The 13,288-nt window shown below is 36.4% G+C and overlaps 1 protein-coding gene and 1 non-coding gene across 3 annotated transcripts; one reads left to right on the top strand and one right to left on the bottom strand.

Annotated features, from left to right (window-relative positions):
• The first annotated feature begins 7,302 nt into the window (after positions 1 to 7,302).
• On the top strand, positions 7,303 to 7,373 carry TRNAG-CCC (transfer RNA glycine (anticodon CCC)). The gene has a single exon. It is a non-coding gene; the product is annotated as a tRNA-Gly (tRNA).
• Positions 7,374 to 8,439: 1,066 nt separating this feature from the next.
• On the bottom strand, positions 8,440 to 13,019 carry LOC114750260 (WPP domain-interacting tail-anchored protein 2). Of its 2 annotated transcripts, XM_028938829.1 has the most exons (5): positions 12,877 to 13,019; positions 10,863 to 11,453; positions 9,613 to 10,745; positions 9,065 to 9,262; positions 8,440 to 8,857 (listed from the first exon to the last, which is right to left on the bottom strand). In XM_028938829.1, the coding sequence occupies exons 2-5, from the start codon at positions 11,404 to 11,406 to the stop codon at positions 8,669 to 8,671; spliced, it is 2,064 nt and encodes a 687-aa protein (XP_028794662.1). In that variant the 5' UTR covers positions 11,407 to 11,453; positions 12,877 to 13,019; the 3' UTR covers positions 8,440 to 8,668. The 2 variants fall into 2 exon arrangements, with proteins under 2 accessions (XP_028794662.1, XP_028794660.1); XM_028938827.1 differs by lacking the exon at positions 12,877 to 13,019 and having other exon boundaries at positions 10,863 to 12,856.
• Between the last annotated feature and the right edge of the window lie 269 nt (positions 13,020 to 13,288).

Genomic DNA, 13,288 nt, shown 5'->3' with positions numbered 1-13,288 from the left:
GGAGTTCGATCAAAGATCTTTTTTTTGGACTTCATTGAAATTATGAGAGGCAATAGGATTAAATAAGAATATACGAATATGTCATTCCCTAGCACTTTTCATTTTCAATATGATACCTCTTGGAAACAAGTCCAATGAAGTGGGGACCAAAGGTAAAGTCAAATAGGAACTTTACTGAATTAATTTGAGCTCTTTTTCTCCCCTGGAGTTTCTCCATAGTGAGAGCGCCACTCCTCTCCTTGGTGAGAGCTAATCTCGGAGCTGCATCTCTGTTTTACCGAATTGTTGGGTGTGCATGAAATGTCAGGATTTGTGGCTGCTGTGGGGGATCAATCATGTCACTCAGCAATGGGAAGCACAATTCAGCAGCATCGGCAATGGGAAGTGGAATTGGATCTCCTCCCCCTTGTAGAAGTAACTGGGTATTTAATGCTTGGTTAGAAGTAACTCAGCACTGGGGAGCACAATTTAGAAGCAACTTGGTTAGAGGCGACTCTAATGCTGCTCATTACGCAACTCAAAAATAGTGCACAGCGCAAGAAATCCTATTCTTCAGCTTGAGCTTTGAGGTATGCTTTGTTTGAATCTCCTCCTCCTAGTAGAAGTAACGTGGAGTTGGATCTGGTATTCTTTGTCTGGAATTGATAGAGATCCTCTTAAATTGTCCTCTGGGTATATCGAAGAAGAACTGGACCGTGCTATGACGCCGTTATAATCTGAATAACTCACTCTCTCCTACTACAGGTAAGTGTTACCAGTGAGGATCCTTTAGTTTATTTGGTTTGAATTGGATTGGATAATGCTGTATGTTTTACCGAGATAAGCATTATCTTAAGGAAACAATCAGTTCAGACAAGTCTCCAATGCAACATTTAGGTTCACACAACCATGAACCTATGAAAATGGTATATCCTATAACTTTCTTAAAGACAGAGATATTCTGCATTAGTTCACAGAGAAATAAGAGTGAGAGAACAAGGTAGACATCATCGTCTGTCTAAACTACGAAGCAAGATATATAGTTATGGGAGGCAAGTTAATTGTCTTTATGTTTTTGTTTCATGTACTAAACAAGCTAACAAGAATACAACCACGGAACACTTGAATCGACTAGTATTGTTTCAGCTGAATCAGAAGTCTAGCAGTGTTAGATCTCAATAGTAGAGTTGCCATCTAAAAAGGTCTCACATCCTTGATTCGGAATAGTTTGGGCTTACTGAGAGGGTGTTTGGTAACCCTTAAAAGTATTTCTCGTAAAATGAAACATTCTTTTACATATTTATTTCGTAAATCATAAAAACACGTTTGAAATCATAGTTTGGTTTTTATCTAAATATCTCCTGAGTTCTCGAGTTACTAAAGATTGGCTCAAGATGCCATATGCACGCATAGCATAGAAAAAGAAAAAAGGTGTGATGTAACTATTCATATCCAATAAAAATTGGGTTATGCATTTCTTGCTTGAATTGTTTTGATCAAGTTAATACAAAATTTATGTTGCGATCAGTGAAATTCTTCTTTTTGGTTCTCTTGCATGTTTATTTTCATGATGATTTGTTGTAATTGAACCTGCCTCTTTTTTTTTTTTTAATCAGTAATACTACCCTTGTATGCTTTAGATAAAGGTAATTATGGTACATTTTCTTTTCTTAAAACCGAGACATTTCGTATAGATAAATTATGATTTTAGTTAAGAATAGCATTTATGTAAGTGCATAAAGTGTTTGATAATTTGTATCAGGGCTGAATTTGCTTCGAATTAAAGGTGGTGATTGGGAAGAAGATTCCTAATCCGTTTGTTACGGGAGAAATAAAGGGAAAAAAATGGGAGAAAAATTTTTAATGAGTTTAACCTGGAAAATTTAAAACAAAATGGGGTTAAAAACTTTTAACTAATTTTGTTTTATTTTTTAATCTTATATTTTTTCTCTGTCAAAATTTTATAATCTCATTTAAAAAAAATTTTAAATCCAACCACCCCTCTAATTTTCTCATAGGCTGAAATACACTCTGAGACTGTCCTTATACACCATTGCTTTCCCCCATTACGTCAGGCGTTTATGCCGTTAAATAGTGGCATTTTTGTAATCAAATCTAAACCTTTTTATGTCATTTTCTCATAAAAACAAAAACCAAAAAGACTTTTATGCCGTGTCTGTTATTTTCATTTTGTTTTTTTAGCCTATGTAGAAAAGTGAGATTCTATATAAGCTGTAGGGTCCTCTAAAAACTTGTACGGCCTTTTCTAATAATGTTCCCGTATGCCATTTAATTTAAGGGAATTTAAAACCAATACAAACATGGCTGATGTGATACCAAACCTGAGTAATGCGGAGAAGTCAGTCAACCAACCAATTGGATCTTCTTCATTAATTGCTCATCCCTCCTTCCCTAGACTTTAACAAAAAAATGCGCTAAAATTCAGATTTAATGGAAAAAATTAGTTTCTCATCACATAATAAATTAATATTTAATTTTTTATTAAAAAAATATTTATATGTAGTATCTAATCATGTCTCAGTTAATATTATTTCCAATATAAAAGTACCTGATAATAATTAAAAAATAGAAGAAGAAAAAAAACACACTAATGAGATTTAGGCGGTGTTTGGTTAATCTAATAAGTATTTTTTTACAAATCGAGACAAATTCCTTCATGTATTTATTTCGTATACTGTAAAAACACATATGAAATCATGGTTTTGATCCTACCCAAATACCCTCTTATTGGCACCAAAAGATAGTTGCAGAGTTTTACTGAGCAGGCAAGATGTCCTCTCTTTCATTTCTATGCGTTCCTTTTGGAGAATGATTCGTAATTCTTGGACGTTCGTAGCACCTTTCTCACCTAACTACATCACTAGAAGGAGATCCTTCATGTCAGCTCACAACCATTATTCTAATAACCACCATTTCCTGCCTCTATATAAGCGAATGCGAGTTCTTTTGAGCTAGAGACACTTAAGATTTGACTTAAGAATTGCCCAAGTCTTTGGAAACTATTCATCGACTTGACCTTTCAACCTGCTCTAACTCTGTTTCAGACTATTATGTGTTTTTTTCCTCCATCTGGGTCATCCCAACATCCTCTTCCTTTGTTTGGAGCTGCCATAGTTATTGCCTTTGCAGCTTCACTCTCTGGGTATTTTCTAAGTCATTCTAAGCCAAGGCTTGTAGCTAGAGAAGACTGGGTTTTTCTCGTGCTCAATAGGGTTTTTGTGTGAAAACTAAAGGCTCATTTGGAGTGAATTATAAATAGTTTTTTAAACGTGATTTACAGAATACAAGATAAATATATAAGGAGAATTTTATCTCAGTTTATATAAATTTATATAAGTCTTTTCTGCTAGGGAGTTTGGTCATGTGGGGCTAGCTGGAGCTTTCCCCATGTTATCCTTAAGCTCCCCTAAACTCAGTTAATTATTAATTAGATCCTCATAGTCATGTACGAACATCCCTTCCTTTTCCTTTTCCTCTCTCTAAAAAGTGAATGAAATTGGAAAAGAAAACGCGTAGTATGCAAGACAAAGGTTTTCTCCCCCCAAGGGGAAAAACAAAAAGGGAAAAACTCTTGAACATTTTTTAAGAAAAATTAGAGAAAAGTTCTTCATTAAAAATTTTATTGATGAGAAGAACCTAAATCAGAGTACCGGTACTTTGTGAATATAAAATTTGTAGAGTACCTTCATTTTTTTTCTTAAAAAAATTACATTAACACTTGCATCCCACTTTTTTGAAAAAATTGTATTCATATTAATGGAGATTATGCAATGAAAATGGAAGTTAAATTGAAGTGAAATAACATTTCTATTTTTTTTAAAAAAAAAGAGGAAATTAAAAGAGAATATTGCTGGACTGTTTCTCGGAAGTATGATACATGCCAAACCTGTGTAAGAAGGAAAGAAAAGTCAGTCAAGCAAACAGTGAAGTCTTCTTGATTAATCTCATCCCTCCTTGCATTGGCTTTATATATAGAACTGTCATAATCATATTCGTTGGGGAGTAGAAAACTGCACAACCTAAATCTGTTTACCAGAAGATAGTTTCAGATTTAAGCAGCTAAGATCTCCTCCTTTCTCTGGTTTTTCATGGCTTCTTTTTCCTTTTGCAGAATGCTTCGTAATTCTTGGACAATGCCAGCGCCATCATCAAGAGAGACCCTTCAGATCGGCTCATAACCATTATTCTGATGGGCAACTCTTGCCTCTGTATATGAATATGAGTTCTTTTGAGATAGAGGAGATGAGATTTGACTCAGAGAATTCCCCAAGCCCCTCGAAGCTACTCATTAGCTTAACCTTCCAGGCTACTTTAACTCTATTTCAGACCCTATCTTCTTCTCCATCAGGGTCATTCTTCAGAGAAACAAGTGCATTTTGTGGAACTGCGATGGTTATTGCCTTTGCAGCTTCACTCTCCGCGTATTTCCTGAGTTATTCAAAGCCAACGCTTGCAGGTATAGTTGAGAAGACTGGGTTTCTCTCTTTTGCAATGGGTTTTTTGGTAATGACCAAGGCTTTTCTGTGGTCATTGAGGTCATAGGTTGGCTAAATCTATGAATTGATGTAAAAGGGTCAATGACCAAAACTCCGCCTATGTTTCATAGCCGGTCCCAAGCCCGGATAAAGGAGGAGGGTGGTGTTAGCCCTAGATAGCCAATGGAAAGCTCTATCAAATCTGTGTATGACACAAATCAACAAAGTAATTGTTTGAGATGATTCAGTCATGTCCAAAGACAATTGACCATTCACCTACAATGCTGGCCCGTTTGGATCACATGATACAAGCAAGTCATGTAAGGTAATGTTACACAATTCCTCATATATTTTGCTTAATCTCTGTGTTACTATGGTATAAATTCGTCAAACATGGCCATCTATTTACTCGTTTAGTACATATAAAAGCCTTTCTCTTTACACTAATGATGCTACATATGTCATGGGATATTTTTCCAGAACACGTGTTTAGTCCTTTTGCAAACCCAATTTTCTTCATGTCTCTTAGAATTTCAGACCAGTTAGGGTCTCATTACTGCTTGACACAGTTCTATATGCAGCTTGAAGATTCTCATATATTGTGCAGTATAGAACCAGAGCTGGACAACAAATTTACCACCATATGAGACAGCTATTCTCTAGCTTTCAGCAGCAAAAGGAAAATATAGTCAGTTTTGACTATTATAAGTAGCCAATGCACCATTTAGGATCACATGACCATGAAAATATGAAATTTGTATCCTACAACCTTTTTTGAGATAAAGGGAGATCTTCCTCTCTCTCTCTCTCTCTCTCTCTCTCTCTCTCTCTCAAGTACTGCACATTGTATAGTTCTCTGATTCTCTCAGGCAAGTTAATTGCCTTTTGTGTAATGTACTCCCTCTGTTCCTTATTATAAGAGACATTTGATGCTTATGGCATGTTCCTATATATAAGAGACACTTAAAAGTTGTCTCTACTTTTTTGTGTTGATTTCCTAGTTTACCCATATTTATTGTCTCCAACTCACACTTCCTCTCCCTCCCACTTTTCTTTCATTTAATAATTTAATTGTTCTCTCTCATGCTCTCTCTCCTTATTAATGTGGGTATTTTTAGAAAAAAAATTATACTTTTTACACATTGATTGTTCTTAACTAATTTTAACTGTTTTTTTTATCAACATAATTCGGTTATTCGTCTCTTATAATAAGGAATGGAGAGAGTACTAAAATACTTCAGGATGAAGATTAGGTTTTGTTAAGCAGTACTGTTAGAATTCTTTGTTTTTCTCGTTTTCAGGAATTATGGTACCAACACAAATTCTTTGTTTTTCTCGTTTTCAGGAATTATGGTACCAACACCCCGTCATGATTAAAATTAACTCAGGCATTGAATCAAGTAACTTGAAATTGCTTTGGAAATACTTAGGAGACTATTGATAAAGAGAACCTGCTAGCATTAAAGCTGTGAAGCAGACCCCAAAAAACACACACTGAGATTGTGTTTATGGGAATTAATTGAGACCAAAGGAGTCCAATGAAAGATCTTTTTCTTTGGATGTCATTAAGATCATGAGAGACAACGAGATTAATTAAGGTTCTACGAATTTATCATTAGTTAGGGCAAGTCATTTTCTTGGAAACATGTCTAATAGTGAAGTGGGAACCAAAAGGTGAAGTATGTATAATGGGGAATATATATATATCCTTGACTAGAGGAATAAACAGCGTTAACAATTGCCAATTAGTGCATCACAGTCACAAGAATACCTCCTCCCTTTTCCGTTTAACTTCCTTTATCTTTGAGAATTATGAAAACGAAAAAGATAAGGTATAGCAAGGACAAAGGGTTACTTCAATGCCGTGTTTGGTATCATGGAAATTGGACAAATTAATGAAGCGTGACTCCTAAGAAAGCGAAAAGGATCCCCCCCCTCTCCCCAAAAAAGGACTACAATGTTCATCAGGTAATGTTTGGCACACGGGAAAGTGTTTTTTTTTTTTAAAAAAAAGGAAATTAAACTGGAGAAATAACATGTTTACTCAATACTGTACGTGTATTTCTTTAATACGCCAATTGATGACTTATGAATTATGATTCCAGAAGTAGTGCTCAAGTAAACCAAGACAAATCAGTGCCCTGAGAAATTGCTTTGAAACTTACCGAAAGACAAAGAGGTCATACAGTGTAGCCCACCACATCATTTATCTTTACTCTTTTGTTCCTTTTTACTTGACTTGCTTTTCCTCCCAGGGAAAAAAACGTAAAAAGAGAAGGCATTGTGAAAAATGGGATAACATGGTTGATTATTAATGACTTAAAGACTACGCAATTTTTCTACTTTCACTTTCTATTGGTTTTTTTTTTTTTTGAATAGCAAATCACCTAACAATATATGAAGTTACATTGGATTTCGAGTAACTATAACTTGAATCACATATGCTAGGTTAAGTTTCGAATGAAATATCTCATGCTAGAGATATAGCTATATGTTTAAAATTCAAAAAATGAGGATCAATTTAATTTGTAGAGGCCGAGAAGTTAACAGAAGTGTGAGAAAAAGGTCATGGGGGAAAACAAATGGAATTTGTAGTATTACATTTACAGGATAAATTGTGATTAAAAAGGGGCAGTGGGTGGGAAGTAAGATAAAACACGGACCCCGCGCGCCCGGGGAATCGAATGCCGCTACACCAGATGAGCCGCTTTCTCTGTCGGTAACAATTTTATTTGAAATAATTATATATCTTAGTAAATAGCACTTGGCCAACAATCTCAATCCGTAAGAGCTAGCATCATTAAAGCATGCTTTGCCTTTCAAAACCGCGCATCTGGTGTAGTGGTATCATAGTACCCTCCCACGGTACTGACCGGGGTTCGATTCCCCGGATGCGCAATGCTTCTCTGTTTTTTCAGTTTCATAAGAAATTTTATGAATAATAAAATTTTATTAAACATGTAATTTTTAAAAGGAGAGAGAGAGTTGAGGGGGAGAAGGAGAGCGGGATACATAAGCAAAAAGAAGAGAACAGTAGTGAGACCCATAAGCTGCATTTGTCATTTTTGTATCCGTCAGACCATGATTTACGTGGCACATGTGGTTCATCCAAGAACTTTTACGCTGTGTTTGGCTCGATGGAGGGAAGGGGAAGGAAGGGATTTTAATTAAGGGAAGGGGAGGGGAGGAAAGGGGTGGGTAGCTACAAAGGGAAGGGGAGGGAGGAGGAAGGGAGGGGAGAGATTTTAATGATCTCCTGTTTGGATTGATTGGAGGGGAGGGGAGGGAGCAATTTTAATAATACCTTATTTTTTCTAATAAAAAATTGACTATTTTAACCTCATAAAATTTAAATGAATTTTCTCACTTTTTTATTTTGTTAAGATATAACTATATATATAATACAATTCACCAATTTTGATTTACAAGACATAGTCACACAGTTATAGAATATCAAGATAAAAAGTCACGAGTGATAGATTTCAATCAGAGAAAAGACCTTGAAGGTGAAAAAAAATATCAACAACCTCTTGGAATTAGAAGAAGAGAAAAAAAAAGTTTACAAATGCTCACTAATTTTGGAGACAATTATCTTAATAACCTCTTGTTAGATGCTCAAAAAAACTCTCTTATGTAGAAATGTTTATGCCTGATTAGAGGTTAACAAATCAAAAGGGTATATAAGGAATTAAAATATTATCTCTCATCTCCCCTCCAAAAAACCCCACTTTTGGAGGGGAGGCTAGAAGGGAAGAGGAGGGGAGAAGAATCCCTCCCCTCTTTAAAAAACATCTTAACCAAACGAGGGAAGGGGAGGGGCTCCCCTCCCCTCCTAAAAAATTACACCAGCCAAACAAGGGGAGGGGAGCAACTCCCCTCCCCTCCCCTCCAAAAATCCCGTACCAAACATAGCGTTAAAGTTCTTTTGTATATGAAACGAAAATTAAGATCAACACCGACAATCTTATGCAGGGACAAGCTTCCATCTTTCCAATTCTTTGGATGACTTTCTTACATTATTTGAAAATTGAAAAAATGCAGACTCTTGATATGTACAATTCAATTGCAACAATGGATTACTCCAATTCTAAGGCTACATAATTATATGAATATACAATACAATACAGAAGTGAAAGGACTTCACAAAAGCACAAGCAGCAGATTTCTTCAATGATTAAGTCATAAGTCATGACTTAACCATCAAATGTTCTCAGAAAGTGAAAGGTTTCCTTATCAAACAAGAGGATGGCTAAAAAAGAAACCAGTGGCACAATGATTGCCATTGAAAAAAATGTTGAGCTGCTAAATTTTCCAGACTTCTGTGATGGAACGGAACATTCTACTTTACTTTCAGAGCTTGCATCTTCGGATGGCTCACCCCCCTGATTATCGAAACCCAAAAAAAAGGCTTTTAAAAGATGAGGGAAGAATAGATAAGATATTGATAAGTTAAGCATTGGTGAATTCAGGTAAGTATAAGACAATCATGATAAATTTAAATAATGGTAATTGTAATTTAATAAAAGCCAGAGCAGGGTCCAGAACGGGACCGCATAAACATGTCAGGCCGAAATGCGTAAAAAAAGTACCTGGAAAATTTGATTTAAAATATCTTCTCCTTCTTCATCAGCAGATTTCGTACAGCTACCATTGCTAGAGTCAATGTTAGAAGCTTGATCTTCACTGCTATTATTTAATCCATTGTGGCAGGAATCTAGAGGGACATCCCTTTTAACATTCTTCAGCTTTTCTTCCAAACTTCTGTTCTCAATTTTTAAAGCACATAACTGCATGAAGCACATACAGCCCCCCAATAAAAGTCCAGTTAGATTTCCCACATTATGGGCCATAGATGAATAACCATACCTAAGTTTACATCATAAAATAAATCTACCAATGCAATGAAATTTACAGTGATTTTACTTTAGGATCCTGTCTCCCAAGGAAATGCACAAATTCCTTTTCTTATTCCTTCATTCAGAATAAAGTCACTGGGGCAAGTAGTAGCAATAAGTTCCAATATTCATGATTTACTATGAATTTGCTCAATCATAATTTTTTATGGCAATGTTTATGTAAAACATAATACAAACCAGACGTTAAATTGCCCAAGAAATTATAGGAAGTACGCCATTACCTGTTGATGGACATGTTCCCTTTCAATGGTTAGTTGCATGACCATGTCCATGATAAACTTAGTTCTAACATTGATTTCTTTTGCACTTGAAATTTTTGAGTTGTTAGCTTGGTCCAGAGATGTTTCCAAGCTTTTCATTCTAGATCTCAGGAGATCCAATTCTTTATTTAGTTCTTCATTAGCTTCTGATAACACAATGCATTGCTCTTCTGCACTTTCTGTTGTACTTTCCGCCTTCGATAGCTTTGATCTTAGCTCTTCAATTAACAATTCCATATCCCATATAGCTGAATATAACATGTTCTGCTGTTCTTGACTAGCTTCAGACGATGCTTTTGCATTTTGTAGTTGAATCTCTGATTCCCTCAGCTGGTTTTCAAGTAAACCCACCTTTTTTTCTGCCGTACTAGCACTACCTTTAAGAAAATTCAGCTCTTCAGTAAGTTCGACGTTAGTTTCAGTTAACTGTGTAACCTTCGCTTCTGCACTCTCAGCCCTAGTTTCTGCTGTATAAATGCTTTCTTTCAATGACTCAACAAAATTTTCCATTTCAATAAGATGCTCTTGATTAGTTTCATTCTCAGCAGTTGCAGTAGATAGATGATGTTCAAATTCTATTCGTTCTTCTTCAAGATTTTTCACCTTTTCCCTCAAAGATTGCACTTCAGCATTTTCCTTCATGAGCTCAGCATTAATACGCTCAAGCTTCTCTAAAGAAGAGTCTTTATCCTTGAGTTCTTCTATGCAAGTTTGAAGTTTTGATTTCAACTCATTCTCTCGCTGAACAGAACCATTGAGGTTAAGCTCGGCTATCTGGAGGCGCCCCATCATATCTTTAGAAATCCCCATGAGCATCTCAGCTGCAGTTTCTGCCTCAAGAAATCTTCCCCAAACAAATTCCGCAGCTTCTTCCATGCGCATTGATAATTGTTCCGTGTGGTGCAGTTTCAATTTTAGATCTTCATGTTCTCTTGATTCTGCTAACTTCTTCTCAAGATCTACCTCCCTTACCAAAGACCTCTCAAGCATCCGCAGAATATATCTTCGCTGTTCAACCATCTGATCATCTGATTCTGTTTTTGCACCGGATAGTTGGCCATTTTCTGACAAATTAATAGCCTTCCCTGTTTCCCCTGTTTACACGGATGTCTCAAAGGGTTAAATAGCTGTCCGAGACCAGGGAACAATTTTTATATCGAACTAATTAAGCAGAAATCAGGAACAAAAATAACTAAGAACCTTCAACTCACAATTCTCATGTTGGAAAGCCTCGAGGGTTTTCTGTAACTTGGATGACTGCATCTTCAATTCCAACAGCTGCTGGTGAAACTCCTTCACGGACTCTTCAGAGTCATGCAATTTTTCTTCCATTGTGAAGGGAACTTCTTTCAAATCTCTGCATGAAAGTATTTTATGACGAGCATCAACAATTTCTGCTTGGAGAATGTCCATGAAATTGTCCAGCTCTCTTACCTCAGAATCTAATATGCCTAACAAAAGATCAAATGCAAATGCCTTTTCCATGAAGTCTATTGAGATGCAGTTATTCTTTAAATTCATCGCTTCAAGGTCATTTTCCTGTCTCAACAGATAGATAAAAAGCACATGCAAGTTCATCAGCTTCTCAGAAGAATATGCTAAGCGAAAGTCAACTTCTGTTAAAGCTTGCGTAAAAACATCCAGTTCTTGCACATCATGCTCCTTAAAGGAGGGTTCTTCAAGTGAGTAGAGCTTGTCAAAAGCTGCTTCCGCAACATGTAATCCACCTTTAGCTTTATCAGCATACTCATCCATACTTAACCAGTATCTCTTCGTTCTGCCTCGGCCCAAGTACGGTGAAACTGAAATTTCAGTGATGGAAACGAAATAGCCTGACTTTAGGAATGGGTACATTATGGTTTAGTAATTGGTGATTAGTGAGAGTATAGTCCTTCTTATGGATTATTATACAGAGGTTAAGAGTTAGAAAGCATGTCTAACAATGCTTAAAAAGGACCAAAACACAAATCTCTTCTGCAGTCAAGCAGAGCCTTCAAGTTCTTTTTGACTGCACGAGGTTCTATGGAAAGTATCACATACGAACTTGCATAGAAGAATATTGTCAATCTGTTGGCACATTCCCTGCACTAAAGGACTACTCCTCCATAGATTAAAAGCAATGGACTATAACTTCTGAGCCTTGAAGAGGAAATAGAGGATTCAGAAGATCATGTCTTTCAAAAGAAAGATAAAACAAGAAATCTAGCTGATTATTTACCGTCCTGTTGAGGAATAGAGAGAGAGAGAGAGAGAGAGAGAGGCATTTGCATGTTGTTTGCTTGGTGACACCATGGCAAAGGAAACGGAGCAAAAGGATGAGACTAACAATCAAACCCAGATTCTAGAGATTGGAAATTTTTCTTTAGTATTATCAAGGAAGATTTTTAAAAGCAAGAATTTTCTTTTGGAGGGGGGGGGGGGGGGGGAACTATCCTGTTAATTTTAGAATCTCAGGTTACTCTTTCTTTTCCAGTTTTCTTCCTTTACCCATTCCTCCCTCTTACGGACATCGCAAAAAAGATTTTTGGTTACAGACAAAAGATTTAATCATTTCAATAATTTGGACGTTCAAATCCTTTAGCAACTCAATATTTGAATTATCTCTTCCAATTCTCTCTCTTAAAATCTCATTTCCGAAACACAAGAAACAATAATCCCATTTTGGAGGGAAAAAGTCCTACTATCACCTCTTCAATATCTTCAAATACACAATGAATCACCCCTGATAAGCTAAGTCTTCTGCAGTTCATTTCAGATTGCACTAAAATGAGCCACCCACAAAACACATTGCCAATTCTGATTCTATTAAAGAAGCATCCATCCACAGACTTAACTTTCTTGATGGCTACAACCAAACAAGATTCTGAATTTGCTAAATATCCCCAGTCCTTAAAAAAGCACTGATAGATGAAAAACCAGAAACCAGAAGCTAGAAACTCAGAAACCATAAGATCTGCATAGACGTTTCCCAGAACATTAGGATTTAACGAATTAAAACAAAAGTTTCCCCAGAGCCGCCCCCAAGCCAACAGGGAATTCCCAGAATTCTCAAAAAAGAGGGGGCGAAAAAACAAAGCCAAGACTTCAGAATTCCAAATTCTAAATGAAAAGACGAAACAAGAAGCACGTTTGTTCCCATTTCTACCCATGATGCATCACAAGAAGAGAGTTTCAGAATTTACGCGAAATTCGAATTCTTGATGAATTCTCAGAGAATTGTCTTACCTTGCTCTGGATGTTCCTAGCAGTTCATCAGAGGAATCAACTTGGAGCTTGACTATTCAGAAACCCCCCAGAAAACTTCTGGGATACTCTATCTGGGTCGTCTCAGCAAGTCCCTGTTAACTACCACTCATTATATATTACCGTTATTTGAAGGAACTCAACCAATCTCAAAAAAAGGGAAAAAAGCCCAACCAAAAAAAAAAAAGTCTTTTCCTGGTGACGCTCTCCGTGATTCAAGTGGGGTGGCTAAGTCTAACGAGTGCTGGTGGGAGGAAACTGGTCAAAAAGGTCATCTTGATAAGTGCTGAGGAGCGTATGGTGATGAACACAAATGTGAAAGGTCGTGTGGGCGCACGTTAGCATTATGAAACATGATTTTCTGACTTCAATAATTGACGAGCATACGAAACAC

Source organism: Neltuma alba, unplaced genomic scaffold, assembly GCF_004799145.2.
Source record: "Neltuma alba isolate B1F8T4 unplaced genomic scaffold, ASM479914v2 tig00006398_pilon, whole genome shotgun sequence".
NCBI classification, from domain to species: domain Eukaryota; kingdom Viridiplantae; phylum Streptophyta; class Magnoliopsida; order Fabales; family Fabaceae; genus Neltuma; species Neltuma alba.
Note: the sequence above shows the minus strand (reverse complement) of the source record. Positions and strands in the feature narration are given on the sequence as shown.